At 35.9% G+C, this 24,222-nt stretch overlaps 2 protein-coding genes across 9 annotated transcripts in view; one reads left to right on the forward strand and one right to left on the reverse strand.

Moving 5' to 3' along the window:
• LOC139141010 (putative sodium-coupled neutral amino acid transporter 11) overlaps positions 1–11,767 on the reverse strand; it is a 65,124-nt gene extending 53,357 nt beyond the window's left edge. Inside the window, exons 1-3 of one of the 5 annotated variants that reach the window (XM_070710563.1) lie at positions 11,491–11,767; positions 10,549–10,678; positions 7,635–7,891 (exon numbers count right to left, since the gene is read on the reverse strand). In XM_070710563.1, coding sequence (XP_070566664.1) covers positions 7,635–7,775 — 141 coding nt within the window. In that variant the 5' untranslated portion in view covers positions 7,776–7,891; positions 10,549–10,678; positions 11,491–11,767. Of the gene's footprint in view, positions 1–7,634; positions 7,892–10,548; positions 11,007–11,490 lie in introns of those variants that run through there. The other 4 variants (XM_070710562.1, XM_070710561.1, XM_070710566.1 and 1 more) reach the window with 4 other exon arrangements.
• A 2,519-nt stretch (positions 11,768–14,286) lies between these two features.
• Positions 14,287–23,943, forward strand: LOC139141012 (nuclease EXOG, mitochondrial-like). 4 transcript variants are annotated; one of them, XM_070710570.1, is made up of 7 exons: positions 14,304–14,418; positions 15,614–15,688; positions 16,229–16,400; positions 17,482–17,655; positions 18,785–18,924; positions 19,429–19,620; positions 21,710–23,943. In XM_070710570.1, exons 3-7 carry the CDS (start codon positions 16,277–16,279, stop codon positions 22,148–22,150), a joined length of 1,071 nt encoding a protein of 356 aa, XP_070566671.1. In that variant the 5' UTR covers positions 14,304–14,418; positions 15,614–15,688; positions 16,229–16,276; the 3' UTR covers positions 22,151–23,943. The 4 variants fall into 4 exon arrangements, with proteins under 4 accessions (XP_070566673.1, XP_070566672.1, XP_070566671.1 ...); XM_070710572.1 differs by lacking the exon at positions 15,614–15,688 and having other exon boundaries at positions 14,287–14,407; positions 16,227–16,400; XM_070710571.1 differs by lacking the exon at positions 15,614–15,688 and having other exon boundaries at positions 14,300–14,418.
• Positions 23,944–24,222: the final 279 nt, after the last annotated feature.

A 24,222-nucleotide genomic window follows, 5' to 3' on the forward strand; every position in this document is an offset into this window, starting at 1 on the left:
GGGCCCCATCAGCTTTGCATATTTGAATATATAAAGCATTGATTTTTCTTTTCACATCACAGCTGAACCTTTTTAGTAATTTTTCCCATCAAAATCTTATATAGCAAGATTTTACCAACTTTTATTAATTTTTCAGCAATTTTTTATGATTTTTGACTTGGTTTTATTTTATGAAGGTGACAAAAATTGACTTTGGCACTCAAAGGGTTACTTGACATTGTGAGTTTCATGTAGCAATTCAGTCTTTATTGATATTATTTTAGACACATTGTGAAGGTATAATTCCAATTCTGACTTGTGATAGCAGACAGGTAAAGTTTCCTGGAAACCAGAAAATCAGGGTTTATTTCCAGCCTTGTACATTTCATAATTCTTTCCATACATGTATATGTAGTTCATGATATATAGCTTCTTGATTCTACATACAAAAGTTTGCCAGGAAATTAACACCTAAATTAATTTACAGTTGTGAGCACAACAGTAATAAAGAACCAAAAGCTCACGTAAATCAATCTTCACAAACCAAATTGTGATAAAATTTCCACCCCTGCAATTATTTTTCATTTTTTCCGTCCAGTGAATATGCTAAACTTACACATGTTCAAGCTGTTTTTAGTCACACCATAATAATGTCAGCTAGTGTGAGTGTTGATAATCTCTGAATTCAGACAAAGTCGAGACAATGAAGCAGATACGGATGAAAAGTACTGGTATGAGCTAGGCCTTTTGTATATTGATGGTGTATATCTTACAGCAATGGAATTAAATATTTATTTGTTATTTAGTTGTGCTCACACAGTGAAATCGGCATAATAATATGGCTTTATGATATTATATCACAAACTGAGATTACGTACTTTTAGAGTGTAGACTCGGTGTAAGTCAGACCAGTGTAGGTATGCAAGTGTGCAGGATATTGATTTAAATTCATCATGATTTAATTACTGGTTCCTGTGCAAACAATAATCAACCTGCTTTGCATTGATTATACAAAGTTGAATTTGAATGGATCAAGTATTGGTCATTTGCAAGTCACAGGAATTGGAATATTTTGGGTAAACTAAACCAACAAAACAACTCTTGGATTCGTCTTACAATGCCATTTTCTATGCATACATGTATGACAGGAAATTCTGCTGATGAGAAAATGATAATTTCCCGCCTAAAAACAGAATCAGCTTGCTGAGATATTGCTTAGATATTGCCATTTCTCCATATTGCCCTGTGGGTGAATTTTTATCGATTACACTTTCCAAATTTACCATTTTTGGAACGTTTTGCAAATTTTTTTTAGCATTGTATGAAAATGGCAATATGAACCTACTGCATTATGCCACGGTATTTCGTGTGCCTATGAATGATTATACAAGTACATGTAACGATATGGCTGCATGGTTTGTTTTTCCTACCGTACTGGTAGTACGGGGGGAACTCAACTAAATTTTTCAGTGCCACTGAAGGGAATGTATACTACAGCACGATGGAACATATTAATTTCTGTGATTACAATTTATACATTAAAAGTGGGCCGACTCAGATCAATAGAAATGGACTGATCAAGATCAAACATGTCTATTGTAAGTATGATCCGAGCTTTTTTATCTGATTTTTACAATAAAAACTCCATTTCTTTTCCATTTTTAGAGCAAATTACCTTTTTGATCATACTTCAACAGTTTATTAGCTCTTATTGTGTAAAATTTGGGAAAAACAAAATTTCCTCCAATACAGTGTAGTTTATAAAATCCCTGATGAAAGCCATCGTATTGAGACATACACTTGTAAATGTTTCTGAAAGAACCATCACTTTTTCACATTTTTGACATGTTTTATACCAAACTAAATTGATACTGCATACATGCAGCTTAATATTAGGAATACAAAATAGACTCAATCAGCATTCAACTAAGCTCACCAAATTTGCTGGTGATTACAATTTAAAGAAAATATTAAACTTCCAAGAAGTACACATACATTCTGTAGGCTTTGTGATTCAGCATGTAGGTGATTGTAACTACCATGTGTTCACATATGATACATGCACATTATCATTGTCTTAACATGTGGTTCTCTATTGCATTTTACGCCTGCATGCATTATACATTACTTCACAGGTGTTTGATACTTCAGTCCTTATGGTTTGAAATTGAACATGTGTGACCAGTGCAGTTGATCACATTTCTTCCATGTTAAACGCCTGCTAAAATTGCCGCCTTATGAGCATACCTAATACAATTCATGACAGCATTACTTTCAAGTTCCGTTCCAACAAATTTTGGACAAAAATGCCGGACAATTACAGTGCATTTCAGAAAATTAGATGAGCTTAACCCTTTGACTGCTGTCATTTTTCCCAGCAAAATTTTACTGCCACATTTTGCCAATTTTTTTGAATTTTTCTGAAATTTTTTGATAATTTTGGACCAAATGGACATCATATTTCATTGGCTACAGTTTTTTATCAAAACCTTGGCAAAAATCTGAGAAAAATTGACCAGGATATATTTTGTACAGGGGAGAAAAATTGATGTTGGCGCTCAAAGGGTTAAATGGGGTTAAACACTTTAACAGTAACAGAGTCATCTGCAACTTGCAAAATATGAACACATACTCACCAGGTTCAAATTTATACTGAGGATTTTAAGGTCTTACACGATGCACACTGGGACTGGAAAGGTTATGCTTAAAACCAATTTATAAATGAAATATTTATTTACATTGCTATCAGTCGACAAGTTTTTGGTGAGACCTTTAGTTTCTATGGCAAAATCAGACCTTGCAGAGAAGGAAACAGCCATGTGTGGTCACAGCTGGCTACCTCTTGAAAGGAAAAAATCAACATGACACCAGAAAGAAATTTGTATAACCACTGAAATATCAAACTAAACCATACAATTTAAATAGTCTTCAAATTCCTGATACGATGCAAACATATCATCAAAAGTCAATGAACACACTTTATGCCAATGTATGACAGTGCCTACACGCATATGTAATTCACGTCAGGTTCTTAATAAAAATTAATAGAAAGTTTGATAATTACAGAGACAATTACAGAGAAAAATCATTTTTTAGAGCAAAAAACTACAAACAAAGTACACTTGGAACAAATTTGTAAACTCTACTTTGAAGTTCCACTCTTTGTGTAACAATATTCTTGAAAACTGAAATATTTTATCAACATTTTGCAGCATGACAGTAATTTATCAACCAGATTAAAATAAAGTGCGGGTAATAAGTATTTGAAATTCATAGTGGTACCCATCCTCTGGAACTCATCTCTACAAAAATAAATACTTGATAAACATAATTGCTGATATGATTGCGAATTCATTTCCCTTTGGGATTGTTTTATAGTTAATTGCAAAGCTCTTTGGTGAGGGGAGAAACAACAAACAGGCAAATTGTTGTTCTGGCCTGCAGTACTAATATTATTTCTGTAGCAGCCATTCATGCATGAATATACATGTTGAGCTATTGACTTCAGACTTGTACTTCTTCAAACGTTACTAATGTATTCATAAAACAAGGTTAACAGAAAATGGTGTCGGTCACACATTTGAAGTCTGCTTGCTATTAATAGCTACAGCTTTCTCTGGCTATCATGGATGGGTCATTATCTGTAGCTCACAGCATCACATGGGAATCAACTCTCTTATTCTTTTAAATTTAACGATAAAATGCAACATTTTCAATTCATGAGTTGATTTTCAGAATGTCAAATATCCCCACTCACTGTATATAATGTGTAATTAGCATCTTCCTATTAAAACTACCAGTTTCTGGGCTCATAAATCCATAGTAACCTCTAAATTACAGACCCGTATGCGGTGGTCTATGTCCATCTTTGCTTCTAATAATTGAAAGTTAAAAAAGGCAAACACAATAAAATCTACCTTTTCATCCAATAATACCAGCTATGAGGCTTTTGGTATCCAAAAACTTGTTTGATCTTTTTGATTTATGATATTTTGTGCTACCTTTCTTTTTTCTACCATTTTAAATTCAGGGTGTGTCCGATACTTGCAGCATGTTCACACTTGTCCTGTTAATCCCTTTCAATCATTCGTTATTTTGGTTGCTGCCTTTTCAGAATAAAATCACTTTCTTTTTTGATTGTTTCATCCTGCATTAATATCTTAATTTTATGACTTTGTATTAATCTTGTTTTTTATGCTCTAAAATTGCACAAACTTCTTTCTTATGAACAGCATCCAAATACTGCTTTCAGGCAGGTAAATGTATAATAATCTGGCAATGATCTTCTTTAAAAAATTTAAACATCTCCCCAGCGGAATATTTTTCCAACAGGTATATAAATTAGGAGTGCATCAACACTTTTGGTAAAATTCTACGGGATATCTTAATTTAAATCTGAAACGGATTATCTGGGATGCAATTGTAAAAGCTGGTACACCTGCAAATGTGAGCAAAGTTTTATACTAATATTGAAATATGACTTTTTTGACTTTTGAACGTATGATCCTGCTGTACTAATAAGGCAACAGTGGAAATTATTGAGAACAAAGAATTTATTTGTGGCGTGTGTGAAAGATGTCTTTTGGAAGCAGAATCTATAAATTGAACAAAGAAGCATATGTGTTCATGCAGATCGCGCTGACAGCTGTTCATAATTCTTGGTTTTTTCCACATACAAAAAGTGAAAAAAAACAGGTGTTATACCCAAAAATATCGGTACAACAGCTGCAGTCGAATCACCAGACTCAATTCTTGTCTTGCTATATTTGGCATAACACTCATCGTATTCACAAAATGGCTTTTACAGGTAATATCCAAGTGTACCTTGCCTTTCACAGCATATACACGTATTGTCAGCTCTGATGACACAAACAGATATCCATTTGATCAGATATCATCAGCTCTCATATGTCATAAGTACATGTAACATTAATCAGATATCCTGCATTCTGATGTCATAGGTATAGATATCACTGTGATTAGATATTGTTTTATTCAATGCATGGAAAATCATTCATGGATGCACTGATTTGAAATAATATTAGTCAGACGCAAATTGAACAGACATCATTGCCATGTCATAACACACTGCTACATTAATACTCCAAGTAACGGTAAAATAAATTCATGCAACAAAAAATAAATAATTACAGCCCATGACATAAAACAAAATTTGTGTAAAATATGAGTCTCGCCATACATTAAAGTATTTATGTTGAAAAGCCTAAGTCGTAAAAATTTTCATATTCAGAATTCAGTCTTCAGCTGGATGGAAAACATATAAATTTTTATTTAAAATAATAACTCGGCCACTCCTATTATAAAAAATTGAAAGCCAAACAACCTAAACGTTTCATCAGCTTTAGCATTTAATGTATCACATTAATTTTTGTGATTCATATTCTTGGCAAATGTTGCAATGTACGCTGAGTGCATGAGCCTCAGAGGTAACTATCCACAGTGGCAGGAAAAAAGGCTATACAGACTAGATATACATCTGAGCTGATCTAATTACTTTAATGTAACCGAATTAGCCACTATATTAAAGCTATGCACATGACAAGAACCGTACATATCCTCAAATCATGATTTGTCTCTTCCCAAAGGGCTTTAATCAAAGAAGCTTACTTCATCACCCATTCAAAGATTTCATTTGATCAAAAGAATATGATTCCCTAGCCCACTTGCCATGAGCAAAGATCAATAGTCCACGTGCATAGATTAATGTCTGCATTCATTATTACACAGATGACAAGAATGTAACGGAAACATTAATATTTCAATGCATAGCTGAGTCATAAATATAGCACAAAGATCATAAATATGGCAAAATCTGCCATGGGTGATAGTTAAATATCATCTTGCAAAGAGCAATGTTAATTTAAAGGCCATGATGTAATGTCAAACATCACAATTAATGAATACAAATTCTCTCGAGTCTCAAGAATGCTAGTCCTCAACATTTTAATCTTTCATTTAATTTTTAAAGCACTGAGAAAATTTCACAGTTGGCATTTTGTAAATTTTGTAATTTCCTATGACGGCAATCCTTCTGTAACAGCAACGTACTGTCCCAGTTGTTAGAATCTCTTCGCCTTTCAAAAGAAAATTTAGCCTGAAAGCTGAATTACCTCTTAATTTGCTTTATGCAATAAGTCATAGTATTTGTCCCTCAACCGACAATCAAGGTAAATCAACTGCTCTCCTTTCCAAAGAACATATACAGTATCTGCCAAGCACTTTCCCTGCCTGGGTCTGGAGTACCATGGCTCCATCACTAAATGTCATTGACTTTTTCTACAAACAATTAATACTTCATGATACTTTCTAATTCCACAACATATCCTGACAGGGTAATACATTCAACTGATGCGGATAAGTGCAATTGCTGGACTTCATTCACTATTTTTAAATTCTAAAAGACGATAGCGTGGATCAGATATCTTGGTTTTAAATAGAGAATATTTTCTCCAACTTCAAATGTGATGTTTTCCGTTTGAGTAATTTACAACTGATTTACACATTTTTTAAGCTTTAAAATCTTGGACTTAGTACAGGAAAATAGATCACTCTAGGTTTTATTTTCATTTAATACACGTTCCAAGCCACAAGGGCTTTCTTCAAATCAGCCTTTACCTACAATAGTGATGACATGATATCCCAGACTAAAAGCCAATGACTTGTACTGACATGAATAAAGCATAATATCAATCTTTCAAAAATTCAGAAAATAATATCCTCAATGATGCAAAAATTACTCATCCATGCCATGAGAATAAAAGGCATTGGCATTCACAATCCAGACTTGGCCAGAATTTAACCATTGTATTTTAATATCATATCCTATGTACACACTGGATTGTGATTTCTCATTTGCTATAGGTGTCAATTAAAGTGAGTGTCAAAAACTTCACTGAACATTGAAGGAAAAGAAGACCTATCACAGCGAACTGATTTTCCGGAGGACATACATGTATGATTCCTTACAAAGGCCACATTTTTATCATCTTTCATGCTAACACAAAATCTACAAATATTTTCACAAAGTCTTTTGTGTTCATTTCACTGATTACATCTTTAAATTTTAATTTTCCAATCACTGACGAAGGGAAAAAAAATTTTGGCCGCCGGTGTCAACATGGAACAGGGCTGTTTTTAGAGCTCATCATGGTTCTACCATCAATATGCTAAAAACAAACATTTGTGCAAAACTTTGTAAAACCACTTGGATATTTGACGTGAAAGTACCGGTATATATTATTGAAATTTTTTGACTTCATTGCTTAATGTAAAAACCATACAAACTGAATCACCTATGATCATGAACTGGTTTTGATACAAATCTTGTAAGTGACTGTGTCAAGTGTCAGCATTATCACATACACATTCGCAATAGCATTTAGTCATAGGCTGGACAGTGACTAAAAAGAAAATTTAAACTTTTGCAAACACTTTTACCACTGAATCTTTGTAATGGCATTGTCAACTTTTGTGTCGATTTCTATACAAGTTACAAGTTAATACCTGACTCTATTTTGCATTTCTATGTACATATAAACAGTCGGAATGTGTGTTTTGATTTGCATCACGATAACTGTGAATGTCTGACAATGTTTGCATACCATGTCAGAAAACAATTTGACAAAGACACTTACTTCTCCATATGTTGGCATCTTTGCAGCATCCTTCATGAGCTCCAGCTGAACCCCCTTGTCATCAGCAGTGGTGGCATTGGCGGTGGCATTCTGATTGATGGACCCCGTGGCATTCTGTATCGGTGTTCCTTCAGTATCCATTGCAATAAATTTGCCGGTTATATCTCTGTATCTCCAATGGTAGTGTAACTGTATCTATTGATGCTTCGTTACCTTGGAAGATGACCAAGGCACATCGCCAAACGTTGAATGCACTTCTGAAAAGTGAAAAAAGATCAACATTTAGAACTAATTAAATTTAAAGAAAGAAAAACACAGCATCAATTTCGTTGTCCAATCTCATTTTCAATAATCCAAATTATTGAAATGTTTTGACATATATGTAAGATGTTCAAATTATCACACATTACCTTTGCACCATATTATATTCACATTCACATTATATTCACAAAAGTTTAAAAAGCATCAAATTTGTTTCTTTCTTTCTTTCTCTCTTTCTTTCTTTATTTATTTATTTATTTATATTTGGGGGAAGATATTTCCCGTCATTCATCAAAAAGAAAATAATGTCAAATCTCAGGCAGCCTGAAAATCTGCTTATTGTTTTGTCTGATCCCTCCAAAGATTTTACAATCAATTCTTCCCTTTCTCTTCATGATCTGAGTAATTTTGTCAGTAAAATAATTATTACTCATCACTAAAACTATGGGATCTCAGAGAGCTCAAACAACAAACAGATTCCACAAAAGAGGATTGTACAATACCCTGCAATGGCACATTTGTTAAGAACTTCATGTATGTGTTAACATGGCTGTCATGTTGTCTGCAAATTTTACAATCAAGGCTACCATTTAATTGGGTGATTGTTTTTAGAAGGAAAGACCATTGCAAAAATTCCAAAATCTGTCAGTAGATATTTTTGAGACAAAAAATGTCTTCTACCCTTCTCTCATTTATGAACAGTTCATATTTACAAGTAGTGTTTTCGTCCTTGACAAATCCTACTTATTGAATTTCACACTGTCATGTTTATGAAAACATTACAACCACACTGTAGTGAAATATGTACAGAAGGTAAGGTTGTGCACATACTATAGGCAACGTTGTGCAAGATAATTCAATATAAAAACAAGCAGCTTGTAAAGTTATCATTTGCCTGTTATTCTGTTACTGCACAAATCAATTGCTGCTGTGGGTATAAATATTGCAAATACTGTACACAGACTCCAATTAGTTTTTTTTTTCCCTTTAGGTACAATGTGCCTCGGGGACAGATATAGATATTCAGACTCTCAAACTTTTACCATTCTTTTCTGAGCTACCACTTGCATGGGCTCATATGAAAACTCTTGGAGATAAAAATTTTCACACTCATAGTTTTTCGAAACTTAAAAATTTTACTCCATATAGTTAACACAGGGATGGCAGCCATTTTGAATTTCAAATATCGCCAGATCTTATAGGTTATTTTTTTCTTTCATACAAAAACTTTGCAGAGTGACCCCTGATTTTTATTCTTGATTTTAAAAGAGAATGGTTGAAAGATTCCTTGAGTAAAGTTTGAGCAAAAGTTTCAGTCTTTTAATTTCGAGGCGAATACAACCTTACAATAACTTCAATTTAGCAGAATTGCACTCACTTCATAACATGTATGAAGTGTTCTCATTATTACAGATTAAGAGTTTGATCAAGAAGAAATATCAAAGTAATTTTAAAACTTTTGTTTTTAAATATCCTGTTAGCTACATAAAATTTCTGAAATCCTATTTTGGAAAAAAAACGACAGAAAACAGGAGAGTAACGAGCAAGATGAAAGGATACAAACTTGATGGTTTCATGAATAGTCTTCATTTAATTATTATAATTACTTCTTTTGTATATTAGAGTAAGACAACTTGTGAGTGGTGAACAAATAATGCAAATAAAACTGCCCTTGTTTTGTGATTACACATTGTATGAAATGAACTCCTTGTAGACTAGGATGAGATTTTCACAGGTTTTTACATGTGACAGGGACAATACTACACAGGGTCTTTTAGATAGAACCCTCATTCTTTGGAAATCCTACAAACCAAACTGTGCTGCAATCTCTCAATATCCAACTGTACATGTATGGCTTTGAATTTCAATAACATGATTTGAGTGAAGTTTTTCACATTGCCTTGTGGCTTCTAAATTCCACAGAAGTAGCATGTCAGAGATCAGTTACAACCCATCTCTCTACCCCAATATAACACAGCTCAATCTGTACATGACACAAAACGGCTGTCTACAAGATGACAGCTAGCTTGTGCTGTGTACCTTGTGTTGTCCTCATCAATCATTCACAGATTTCACGACTTTTGTTTCTTTAAATTTAAAACATTAACCTTGGGGGAAAAAATAGCACTCACAGATTATGCAAAACCCCCGTTAAAAACAAAGAAAAACTCACGGATACATGTATCATACTAACATACTCATAATGTGGATAACAGTAAAAAGAAATTTCGCTTTAGTAACTCGCAGATTTTAATAAGCAAGACAATATATTTTCTCATTCTGGTAATACTGCATAATGTCATCTTTGCACTTGTGCACAAAAGAGAACCACTGCTATTGTTTTTCCCAGATAATGCTTGCTCAATGACAATATCAATAATTGATGTCAATTCCTTTCATCCTGGGAGTAAGTCTGCTAAAGAACAAGTAGATCCACTACACACACTGAAATAAAACCCCTAGGTATATTTTGAAAAACAGGATGCATGGAAATTGTGATGCTAAGGCCTTTCTGCAAGTAAACGGTTAATTTAGCTGCTCATCTCAAAGTCTAGAGTGTGTGTACTTTTTACCTACATCCTCTTCAAATTATATACAACATTTAACTAAAAAATGCACTAACCAACTTGGTGCTACATATGCATTTTCTTACCGTTCTGAATTATAACTTCCTTGCCGGGGCCTATTCCAACACTCTTCCTGATTGTTCAAACCACTCCGGATATTCCCTGTCTTACCAGCATTGGTTATATTCCAGTCATGCAGACTCTGGCACTGCTGGTCTACAACAGGAAAACTCCCGGCATCAGTGGGAGCAAATCAATTTGGTCATTCCATTCAGCTACACGGGGTGGTCAGCATGCCTTAATAGAGGGACTGTTGTTAAATATATCCACATAAATCAATGAACGGTATTGAATTATTCATATTACAGACAATGTGCAATATAAGGAAATTGGGTTATTCCATTTGTCTGCTAGTCCCTCATGACGGTCCACCATTCCTCACCTGGAATAGTCACTACATGGTTTCAACCAATCAATAGCGTTCCAGGCTATCTGTGAAACATCTGTGATGCTGAACTATTTCAGCAACAAACCTACGATACCACATTCTAAATACTGTTATGAAGTGAAAAAATCGCTAGTTAAGCTTTTGAAACTAAAAATAGACTGATTCATACTTGAAGAGAAGACAGACATGGTTACTCATAATTTAACTACTTCAGTCTAATAATTTCAATAATGTCTACATAAAATTTTATATATAAATTACAACCATTGAATCTTTGAATGACAATTTCTTAACTATTGGTACATTCCGTCTTGACTTTTCAAATATCTGGCTGGCCCCTTGGTCTATTATTTGTTTCATAGAACAATATTTTCCATTCTATCGGAAGTGAATATGCATCCGCGCAATATATTCAAACAAGTCTATGATGACTGAGACACATTCAAATTTCTTGCCCTCCATCCATGAATGTGAAATCATTTCATAGCTCTGTATGAAGGTTGCTATGTTTTCTATCGTATGGCAGCCTATTCATAAAAACTGCTCCACCATGAAGGTCTAGATTCATGAGTCATTTTACCTCGTTGCCTTGATGTGCAAGACAGTTGTATCCAGGTACAGCTATTGATTTCCATGGTTTCAAAACCATTTAGCTACACTCTCAAACCTTGGAAAAATACCATACCTCTAATATTGGCACTCTTCTTACTGGTATATGATGACAATGTCCCCACTACTGTAACATCAATTAAGAAAAGTTTCACAAGCTTTTGACCCTTTTTACTTCACTTACTTCAGGATGAAACATGTACAGCAAAGATTACCTCATATTTGACCTTGACTTTGTATGAGTGGTTGTTGTATCAGTATAGTTTACATTATCATTATCACAATGTCATGACTACAGGTTGCATTTCATAACGTGTCATTTTCAATGTGAAACAAACTTTCAATTATTACAGCAAACATTAAAACACTCTCAACAGTCACCAAATAACCCCAATTTAATATGTTACATTCAAAATTTCCCATATCAGGAGGGGACACCCATGCTAACCATCCAAAGTGAATGGATTATTTATTGTATAATTTCAGTATTCAACTGCCTCTATACATTTCCAGTCTTTCAAATCCTTAGTCTGTTTGTGCCACTTTAGCCACTTACCAAAAACAGACTTGATCACTAACAGTGGTAGTGGTCGTCTTAAGATTGAGAGCTTGATTTCTTATTTGTCTCCACCATTAATTTTGATGTGGTAAACGATGCTTCTATTTTCTTTTCAACTTTCCAGCATTCTGAAGCAGATGGTGTTTGCCTATAGTTCCATTTAAATTTTGTGTGGCTTTAGATTTCTTTCTTTATTCAGTTTTGTCATGTCATATGAAGATTTAAGCATCTTAAGAACACAAAGAAAAGATTGGCATTCCTGTGAGTGTATGGGCACAAAAAAAAACCTCTCGGAGGGGAAGTAAGGAAAAAAAGATGCCAGAATACAAGGAGTTGGTAATTCTGGCGGAAGCAGCAAGAAAAAAATGCTCCAGAGTCAATCTTCGAAGCCAGGATTCCCCCCCGAATATGAAATGGTCCACCCCTCAAGTTGACCTTGCCATATACAACATGATGCACAGTCCCTTGGTGGGCTATTCAGCTCTGGGACTATTCGCCCCATAGACGAGTGTACATAAGCCCGAGTGTTTCTCGCTTATGTACACTCGTCTATAGGGCGAATAGTCCCAGAGCTGAATAGCCCACCAAGGGACTGTGACATGGTGTGACGTCAACTGGAACGGCTGATTAATACCTACCTACATGTCAAATTTCTAACTTTACCATACTGAAGACCATCGCCCGTCTCTTGCTCGGGCACGGTCACGACCATGGCTTCCTACCTACATATCAAATTTCTAACTTTACCATACTGAAGACCATCGCCCGTCTCTTGCTCGGGCACGGTCACGACCATGGCTCCGTTCGTATACCATCCCCCCCCCCCCCCCCTCCACCAATGGAGCTCGCGGGTCGGAGGTCTCCTTCCTCCCGGAACCACGCTCGAACGCACGAGTTTCCTCTCAGTCCTAAAAAGTAACAAAGCTTGAACATTTTCCCTTGGGTTTTCCAGACGTCCAACTTTCAAGACCAAGTTGTTAATACTGGGCAGTCTGACCCTAATCACATTTCGTCTCATGGCGGCGTTCTGTCGTTTCCCGCTGTGTGTTTCAAATTTGAGCTTCGCTTGAATCCAAAACGAGGTTGAAATTTTATCACTGACTGTGTATGGTATTGATATGGAAAGGATAGTTATATAAACGAGAAAAATAAACAAAATCAAAATAAATGTGAAGCTCTTTACAATCCTCAAATTCGTATTCTTAAACTCAAATGTGCCTACAGTCGAGCAAAAATAAACAAGTATTATAACTGCAGTTTAATACTTGTTTAATGTGACAATTCGTTGTCCTACAACTTTCAACAACATCTGTAAGCATAGTGGACACATCATTCATATACTATGGAAATACAAAAACAATATTTTTGATAAAGAAAGAAAAAAGATGAGGAATATGATAAAATCGTATGATAAAATCGTGGAGAAAGAAAATAACAATTCAACCTGAGGTCTTTTAATATCTCGATTCGATATTGAAACCTAGGATATATGGCTGAGGAGGTAGGAAGATCCCAACGTACGGGGGCGCTCTACAATAGAGAGGTACTTTTGTATGCAATAATGATAGAAATATTAATTCTTTATCAAGAATATTCATGCTCGTAAATTTATTAATAATAGGTTCTTTAGTAGCCCTGCGTGCAGGTCTGTGTGTTCCCGGCGTTATACGGCCTGTAGTGGAGGCCGTATAACTATAACGGCGGGAACACACACCTGTGACCTGTAGTACGCCCGCCTGTACGCAGGGCTAGGTCTGTAGTACATTCAGTGTGACAGTTTTCGGACGACCTGAGTTTTCGGACATTTAATGACATGCTGTTCGCTGTACGCACTTCACTCTGTATTGATAGCGTTTTACAAGTCATGTAACCACATATGCACATAATAAGTCAGGTGACGCTGCTGTCCCGTTTTGAATAGTTTATTTTTTCGGTAGAAGCTATTTCGGGCTACAAACTTGGCGAAGCTAAGTTAACACACCGTACAGGTGTCGAAAGCACCATACCTATCAGCCTATGAGATTTGTAGGAGCAAAATGAAGAGTAGTTGGGGAAAATTACAGACGCAACAGTGTAGATAACATGTACATTTAACGATAATCATATTTTTTGTATAAATAACTTTCTGTTACCAACTTTATTTATGTATTTCTCTAATGAAATAAGGGTTGATGGGCGTATAGTTGAAAACGAACGTGGAAAGCATAATTTGCCGTAGAGGGCAGACTTCAAAGCAGTCCCTTGACCCCAGCTGCCCCAGGTCAGTCCAACTGGTGCGTTTGCTTGGGTTATATGCGGAAACGTCTACGGCCAGGTGCTTTCTCGCTTGAGCCTCTTGAGGTAAGATTTTACTCTAGCATTTCGGTGATTCAAGGTATTATTCTGTGTGAAAATGGAAGCTGCCGTGGCCTCCGCAGCGCGCAAGTTGTGTAGCTCACCTGTCCCGTGCTATTGCACTTTGCGTTAGGAAGGAATGACCTCGTTGCCTATGTATAAAAAAACAAAAGAAAACGTTTTCCAAGTATGAATGAGTGCCCTACTTTTTCGGAAAGTGTCTTTCCGGAAGAGATGACTCGAACTCGCGAACAGAATTACCAGGGGAAGTTTTCAGTCGAGCGATACATTTGAAAGACAAGGTTTGTAAAATTCACAATCCCCTTTAACATGGCTCTATAAATTAAGGACTCAATATTTGTAGGTTTTATCGTTGTAAACCTTTTTGTTTCGTTTTATTGCTAAATAGACTGCGATTGCATTGGGTCAGTTCTCTTGAAATTGTGCACAACTTTCTGCCGACTAGTACACATTTTGAACCATGATAGTCTATTAAGTCGACTTAGTTGTTATTGTGATTAATAGAGTACTGCCATGCTCAAAAATTGATGCTGCGCTTTCTCGTTCCACCATTTGTGGAAGCACCTTTCAACGCACACTTGTAATTTTGCATTGTAAAAAAATATCATTGGAATGACAAGGTCGACAGACATGAGTTGATTTGAAACATAGACCCTCGAGTTTTTCTCAAGGGTCTATGTTTGAAACAGCTACTGGCATAGCTGCAGTAATTGTGGCTTGAGGGGTCGTTTAATGCTGTTTGATATTTACTTCCGTATTCTTGATGGGGCAAATACAAAACAAAATCAAAACCGCATCAAACACCCTCTCAGACTACAATTCTGAGCTAACACTATGGGCATAGACAGAGGAGAAGAAGCTCCACTCTCTATGGTAGAGGTATTGAAGTCTTTCATTTTTAGAAGTCACAAACATGTCTCGTCGATGTTTCTGTTGTTTTAATGTTTTTGTCGATTTTGCCTTATCACATAATGGATCGGTAGCATACAGTCACGCCGCTCTTGCAGACTCTAGCTGAGACTGCGATCCCCCTCGCCCCCCCCCCCTCTCTCTCCCTCTCTCTCTCTCTCTCTCTCTCTCTCTCTCTCTCTCTCTCTCTCTCTCTCTCTCTCTCTGTGGATATCTATTCCTCTCCCATCTCACTAATGCCTTGCCCTGTGTTTGTCTGTGTCATTTACAGAAAACTGGTATCTACTGTCGTTGCAAAAACTCAAATGTAACAGCAACAAATGATAGACTGAACAGACACTTAAAAGTAGGTCACTGAATACCTACAGTGTGTTTCACCTAGGTACCGCAACTCAGCGTATGAGACGGACACATTCCACCTACAACACAAACGATAAGCTTGGGTATCACCACACGTTTGAAAGTCACCGACTCATTGATTAATTACAGTAAACCAGCATGGAACAGCCGCTCTGTCTATAGACTGAGAGATACACTTGATCTACAATGTGTGGCTTTTTAGTTAGTTTCTGTTGAGAATACCTTCACCTCTTGACTGAAATTGTAAAAGAAACAGTTACATTGTAGATCAAGTCTAGTCAACTGTTTATCTCTCAGTCTAGACAGCGGCTGCCCCATGCTGGTTTACAATAATAAATCGATGAGTCAGTGGCTTTGAAATGTGTCCGTGATACCCAAACTAATCATGTGTTTTGTACGTGGATGTGTCCGTCTCATACGCCGAGTTGCGGTACCTAGGTGAAACGCACTGTAATCATAAGATAGCTATGAACATTTGCAAGAATGAATGAATCACAATCAAAATAAACAAAATATTTTTTCCTAGTTATTCAGCATAAAGGACTTCATAGAGATTCACATACAACTTTGAACTATGCAAGCAGTGGGAAGGCTGCTTGGTGGCAGCGGTATGCTAGTAGGAACAACTGTAACATCGTTCCTGATTGGTTATCTGGTACATCCAGTTACAAAGGAAGCAACACAAAGTACAAGATTCGGTGAGTTGTAACTTTTTACAAAGCTTTGATTTTGCATTTTGCTACTATCTTTGTTTTGATCCTTTACATGGCGATACACTGACAACTTACTTGACATTAAAACTCATGGTGAACTGACTGATGTATAAGCTGGACTGTGAAACTGTCTCTAGCCTGCTTCAATTCTTAGCTTTGCTATTGGTGATGTAGAGCGTATCAGATGGGTGACAGGCATAAATGACATCTGTAATCTTGTGCCTAGACATTGGTTAACATGTTGGTGTGTGACTACAACTTCCTGTCAAATTGAAAGTCAAATTGTTCTGATATTTTGTAGAAGTATTCAATGGCAGGGATGTTTTGTCCATGTTAGCATAAAATTTGAGAGAATCTTTCCTCATTTTTCTTTGACATTATTTTCTCTGTGAAACCACTTATCTGATAGCTGCCAAATTCAGTGTGTAAGATTTCTAGAGATGATCATATTCAGCTGCGGTCAAATGCTCTTAAAATTTGCATATTTTTACTTTAGGGATTTTTTTTCTTGTTTTTGTTCAAATCATTTTCTTGGTAATCGCTTATAATGCTTTAAAGTTTGTTTTTATGGGTTTTTTGCAACATGACTTTTTTCAGATGTGTACAAACAGTGACGAATTTTTATGATGCAGTCAGTTGTTTGGTTTTTGGTCACAGCATCATTTTCTCTAAAACCGCTCAACTTATTGCTTTCAAATTTGGTATGCATACTCCTACACTTCTACACTTGACTTTATTCAGATCCATTTGAATAATAACAACATATTTGTGTATGTAAATTTTTTGTGTTAGTTTTCTCATTTTTAATCAAAAGTCTAAATAATTTTTATTAACAAATCATTATGGCACCTGTATGGTTGATTTTTAGGAGCTGTGAACAGATTTGTTTCTTTCCTGGAATTGTGTTGTAATATACAACTTGCAGTTTCATATGGTTAGTGTTGAGTGTGTTATAAAAACCAGTGAATAACAAAGACAGTAATATTGATCATTCTTTTCTCTACATCACAGTTGAGCTGTATTGGTCACTTGTATATCAATTAACTCTTTCTTTTTTTCTCTTCAGAGCACCCAGTATTTGATCCTCAGAAAGTCGCCAGAGGTGAACAGATTTTGAAGTACGGCGCACCAGACAGAGGTCCCGAGTTACGATACTATGCAAATCACGTGTTAAGTTATGACCAGGCGAAGAAAACGCCGCTATGGGTAGCAGAACACATCACCAAGGACCATCTCAACGGTACTGACTCACTGTTGTTGATGACAGCATGCATGTTCATAAACACTGCGCTTCCATGCAGAGATTTTTGACATGTTTTATCCACTGTACGCTAATTCATGCACATGTCAGGAAAACAGTACAACGACTCCACAAAGTTATGATATTTCATCACTCTGTTGTATCTCCAAATTTCATTTCGAAAAAACCAGCAAAATACCCATTTTATATCCAGATTTATGCTTGCAATTTGCAATGATGTTGTTCTTAAAAATGGTATACTTGCAAAAATGGTATCTCCTATTGCAACAAAAGCAGCAGTAACTTCAGTCAGTGCGTCAATTTTGATACAAGAGTGTTCAAAATGAAAGTGATAATAAAAATGTACCATTCGAGGTCAAATATTATAGTTGAGGTAAAAAAAATTATGTTGCTAAAAAATCATCTGTGGTGGAATTCCAGTTTTCAAACAATTTGAGAGATTATGGTAGTATATTATAGCACTTTCTTGCAAATACTTTTGGATATTTTCATCTGTCAGCTTCTATTTCTACTGACAAATACTGTCTCTCTTTGCTGGCATTAGCACACATGACTCTGCCAGAGACATAGACTGTGTGCTTGGCACACCCAATCAGCTGATTTTCATTAGTTTCCAAGAGAAATACTGAAAGCTTGTTAGTGTTGATTGATAATTCAGAAATCTTCTATAGTTTCTCTATATGCTTCTCTGAATTGCATTGCATGGCATGTTTCATGGTGACAAACCACATATGGAGAGTGTTGTGTTGAGCGCCACAGGTGTCAGGTTTTGCATCTTTTTTGTTTTTTGTATACAAATGAGCTCATACAATTTTTCCAAGAAATCTCCAGTTATACATCACACAACCTTTTAACCATAAGTGACACCTTTTGTATTCCATTTGATAATATGAAGCCTTGACTACAAGCATCAATATCTTAATTGTCAGAAAAAATATGTCATCATAATATCAAATATGTTTTTGATATTTGCCTTCTGTAGAACAACTGCTTGCAATTTGTTCAACATGAATAATAAAGTAAACAGCTATTGTAAAGGAGAAGTATTTTTAGACAAAGAAAGATTGTTTTCAAGTGTACATGTTCTGATATTGATTTATGTACACAGGGTCAGCAAGCAGAAAAGACAGCAAATTTAGACGGGACCCAAGTATTCCTGACTTCTATTCTTCATATAACAGTGACTACGTCGGCAGTGGCTATTCACGTGGCCACATGGCACCGGCTGGGGACAACAAGTACAGTCAAGTGAGTTCACACATGTTGAAAATAACATCAGATAATAGTTAGCATGCTAGGGTAGATACATGGACAGGATTTTAGGGTCTTTTGGACCTCTCAATTATTAGCCCCTGTGGATAAAGTCCTGGGCAGTTGTAAATTTGGTGCCGTGCGTGCATGTGCTCTTGTGTCCACAGAGATATCTCAAACATGCTCGGGCCGATTTCTTTGAAACATGGTATAAGGATAATACACTATGGCAAACATTTGCACATTGATTGGTTTTGTGATACAATCCAACATGGCTGCCAGACGGCCACTTTTGTTTCCATTTTGTTCATGTCTACAAGCATAATATGCAGATGTGACTTGACTATTGTCATTCAAACTTGGCACAAGGGCAACACACAATTATAGAGTGAGACATTGTCAAAAATCAAAAAGTCTTTATTGAACAAAATCTTCACTCTCTCTCAGACATTTTAAAAAATCAAAAAGTGTTTATCAACCAAAATCTTCACTTTCTCTCAGCTTGCAATGAATGAGACATTCTACCTATCAAACATCTTGCCACAAGACATCAACAATAACATGGTATTCTGGAACCGAGTGGAAATCTACTGCCGCGGCCTGACGGAGAAATTCACCGATGTCTATATCATCAGTGGACCCCTTGTCATACCCCAGCAAGACAAAGATGGAAATAAATATGTCAAATACCAGGTATAGAATGCAGAAGGATTTATTTTAATTTCATATTTGCATGTAAAATTGCTTATCACCTTGTAACACCTAGATGCAGTAAAGGTTTGTTAGAATGCTCAATACAAAGCAAAGTATCACAGCAATATCAACTGAATTATCCACTGATTATTTTATCAATAGTTGTTTCTGCCCTAGCAAACCATAGTATAAAACACTCTTATTGAATTTACATATTCTTAACGCTTGGTCAATGGACATACTTAGAGTATACAATATTGCAAGGGTATTAATTTTCATTGGTGTTTCCCAATTCTCATATTTTAGATACCTTCACTTTGCTTTAAATTCTATAATCTGCTACTAAAATGATAAAATATATTAGTTTTTGATAGTAATTCATCATTAATCAAATTTAGTAAATTTAGTCATCAATGAAAATCTCATAATGAAATCCCTGTGAAGATTACTGGTTTTGCAGCATAGTTATAGTGGTAAATATTGGTGTATTTGCCTTGAATTCTCTTCTTTCAATCATCACCTGTCCACTTACAGATGCAATGAATTAATTGATTGACAATGATAGATGAAGTACAATGTAGTCACTTTGTTTCACAATGTGTCAACACACAGGCGGCAGAAGTTGCAACTGAAAAATGACCTGATCGCAACGCTGGCACCCTCAGGGCAGTTCGGAGCAAAGTAAACATGTGCACAACATGCAGTGACGTCACTGAGGAACTGTATGTCTGCCCTGAGGGCAGCTCAGATGTTACTGCCCTCAGGGCAGATTATTATTATTATTATTATTATTATTACCTTTATTTCAGGCCATCGGCCCATACTAAGAATAACATTAAAATGTAGGCATTACAGCGAGAAATAAATTTTATAAAAGAAAAAAAAACTACTGAAAATACTAATACAATACATTCCTACAATGCTGCCAGAAAGTTGAATTAAAGTAAAAATCAGAATTAACACAACTGTATATTACAGAATTCTTGCTTTCTGTTAATCTTTCGGCTGACTCGCAGCGTGTTTGCAAGGTTATATCTGACTGGTAGAATGTCACTATTCACAGCCACTTAGGGAGTTTATTTGTATTATTTCATTATAACGGTAAGATTCTGCCAACCAAATGGATAACAGCTTCGAAATCGCTGCGAGTCGGCCCTAATCTTTTGCAAAAGTTCAATAGTAACTTTTGTTGCAATGAAGCAAAATTCAAATATTTCTTGATACAAATTGTGACTGATACTCGCATCTCGTTTAAGATCAAAATTATTCGCATTGCATTATGATAAGCCACTTTTAGAGTTGAGATCTGTCTAGCACTGTAGTTACACCAAATTTTAAGGCAATACATACTATATAAAGGGCTTTTAAAAAGGGTACATTTCACAATTTGCCAACAGCAGCTAAAATTTTTCGCAATCCAATTAGCTCTAGCATAAACACATCGAAGTTGCCTTTGCATATCAGCGTTGTCTTCCCCCGAAGAAGAAAAAATATATCCAAGATATTTTTTAGTGTTAACAAATTTAAGAGATTTTCCATATAAAAATACAAAAGGAATTCTGTTAGGTTTCCAAGACCTCGGGAATATAGCCATACATTCTGTTTTAGTGGGATGAAAAACAATATCATGCTTGTCCCCATAGTGTTCACATATGTAAATTAATTTTTGTAATGCTTTTGCCGAGGGGCAAATCAAAACTAAGTCATCCGCATAAAATAGGTGATTAACAACTGTGTTTACCAAACAGCTTAGCAGATAGGATAGGAAATGTGCCTTAGGGTAGCTCTGATATATTGCTGCCCTCAGGGCAGATTGGTAGATATACACTATGCAATACTTTAAGGATAGAAAATGTATGTCTGCCCTGAGGGCAGCTCAGACATATTACTGCCCTGAGGGCAGACATACAGTTCCTCAGTGACGTCATTGAATGTTGTGCACGTTTACCCTGCTCTGAGCTGTCCTCAGGGCAGCGCTGCCTTCAGGTCATTTTTCAGTTGCAACTTCTGCCGCCTGCCTCTGAACACTGTATCAAACATTGGATTCAGATTCTGCATTGTTTTCAAATATATGTAAATCTTCACACAGGTCATAGGGAATAGCAATGTGGCTGTTCCCACACACCTCTTCAAGATTATCGCCGCTGAGAATGCAACACAGGGCCAGCAGGTAGCTGTGGGAGCGTTTGTTATCCCGAATGAACCAATCAGCTCTGACCGGCAACTTATAGAATTCCAGGTGAATCTTGAAGATGTGGAGAAATTCTCGGGATTTACGTTTCTTAAGAAACTGAACAGAACAGAGGCCAAGAATCTGTGCGATGTTGATGGCTGTAAACTCATTCCGACTGATGAACTTGAACTACTGACAGTTGGGAAGAAACTAGCAGGTGCTAAGTCAACAAACGCTCTGAACAAAGTCTGGAATGATATGAATGAGAAGGGTTTAAAACCGGATCAATATTTGCAAGATGTCTTCAACAAGAGGAAAAAGGAATTGCAAGAAAAAGAAGAAAAGGGGACAAAATAGTTTTAAAAATGACAGTTCTGAACCGACAGTTCTGTACAACTTTTCATTTTAGCTAAACATGAGATGTATTTGCATGACTTTTCTACAAAAACACCTTCTTTCATCAAGCCTCGGATATTCATCATACCAAGAAGAGCTCCCTATTTCTTTTGCTGTTCAAATTAAGCCATGTCCTACTGTGATTTGGTCAGTGTTTGTTTGTTGAAACATTTCAGGGCTTTTTAAATGTTTTGCTTGATGATAGATCTACAGTGCTGAAATCAAGGTGTACAAATTGCAGTGTTTTGGTGACATGGGGATTGTGTGAATCATGCTTTTTCAAATTTTTCAAAAAAGTTGTACATTTTTATATGAAGAGAGTATGTTGTTCAACATTTTTCAAACACCCATGTGGTGTTGCCTCTTTCTGCTTAGATCAAGTAAAGAATGAAAACCACGCATGCTGCAGACAGGACATGTAAATCTAAGTTTTGATGTCTACAGATACGATTATGAAATTTCTTGTCTTGTATTTCAAATCATGTCTTTAGTTACGAATGAGTCAATAAGGTTTTTCAGACGAAAGCTTCAATTCCCACTTTTACCCAGATTGGATAATTGCTCCTGTGACCAACAGAGGGCGCACTTCATATTGGTGTAAAGCTCCATGAACCGGTATTTGACTGTGACAGCCGTGTGTGAAATCAAAACTCAGCACTATAAACAAGTAACTTATTCCCTTTGCATACATTTACAATTAATGGTAGATATTCAGTGTATTTCTACTTAGTTTTAAACCCTTGATAAAATTTCTAATGCCCTCTTAGGCCAACAAAAAATTGAGATTTTTTTTTCTATTCTTAACCCAGCCACATTACTTTGAAATCCATACATAATATTTCTTTCTCTTTCCCATCTTTGGTACATTCAACAAAATCGCCATCACAGTGATCCCAAACAAACAACAAACAAACAATTTTAATGATACCATAGACAGTAAAATTAACAGATTTTCTGTGGGGAGCTGCTTCCTCTTCGTACATAGAAAACACTACACAGGGAAGGGGATGCGTTTTGCAGTCCGCGTAAAAACCAATGACTTATGGGGTGATCTCACACCAAATAGAGTTATGGGAAAAACACCACCAAAAAATCACATCCCTACATCACTTTTGTCAAATATCAAGGACAAGAAACAAATGTCCTCTTCGATAGACTAATATGTCTGCATCAACAAACCAGGGTGAATATCAGTGAAACTGCCTCAAAAAATCCAGATATGAGTTTGTAATAATCGGTAATTTTAAAAGGTAACATTTATGTCTCATAGTGTGCTATCATTATAAAATGGAGGACATGAAGTTTAGAAACAAAATGCAATTTTTCTACAACAGAACCTGTTGGTTAAAGTTCTTAGTATTAATACTGTGTAGACATTTTTTATTTGCAGATCTCAGTTGCTATGTACAACTTGTCAAAATGTGTAGAATGTTCTCACCCAAGGCTTTTCATTGTCAGTAATTTCATAGTGTAAATTGACATTTGAACTCTGCTGTGATTTATATGCACCTACTCCATATGGAGGAACTCTTAATGTCTGAAACTTCTGCTTCTGTTGTTAAAGTAACTCTGTACTGCACAGCAGAAAAATGTTACTTTGAATTTTGTGCTATAGGGTATATGCAGCCACAAGTTTTAGAAGATTAAAGTTTTACACAACACAGGACGGAAATTAGCATCCACTCAGATCATGATCATTAGCCTCTTAATCTTCAGTGTATCCGAAGGTTTTTAATAAATTCAATATGTCAATACTTTAATGACTTTCTTATTTCCCTAGATTTTGCACTTTTTTTGTCAGATCAAGATCAACAACAGTCAGTTGTCATCGGCGTCTTTCTTCCTACCAAATGCAGTATTCTGTGTTTTGTGACTGTGTCATCGGTTTGAGTATCTGTGTAATGACATCAGACAGTTTCGAAGCCAATAGTCCAACTGTTTCTCCTATTCTTCCCATTCACTTCAATCTCAGAAGTTGAATAAATACTGGCCAAAGTTTGACACAAGGACACCTGACAGGTTTCGAAAGCATC

Source organism: Ptychodera flava, chromosome 9 (genome assembly GCF_041260155.1).
Source record: "Ptychodera flava strain L36383 chromosome 9, AS_Pfla_20210202, whole genome shotgun sequence".
Lineage (NCBI taxonomy): Eukaryota > Metazoa > Hemichordata > Enteropneusta > Ptychoderidae > Ptychodera > Ptychodera flava.

What these genes read in the sequence shown, in the direction of transcription:
- LOC139141012 (XM_070710572.1), top strand. Translation starts at nt 16,277, where the DNA reads ATGCAAGCAGTGGGAAGGCTGCTTGGTGGCAGCGGTATGCTAGTAGGA. An exon ending in AACACAAAGTACAAGATTCG is followed by an intron (nt 16,401 to 17,481) that starts GTGAGTTGTAAC and finishes TTTTCTCTTCAG; the next exon opens with AGCACCCAGTATTTGATCCT. An exon ending in GGGACAACAAGTACAGTCAA is followed by an intron (nt 18,925 to 19,428) that starts GTGAGTTCACAC and finishes ACTTTCTCTCAG; the next exon opens with CTTGCAATGAATGAGACATT.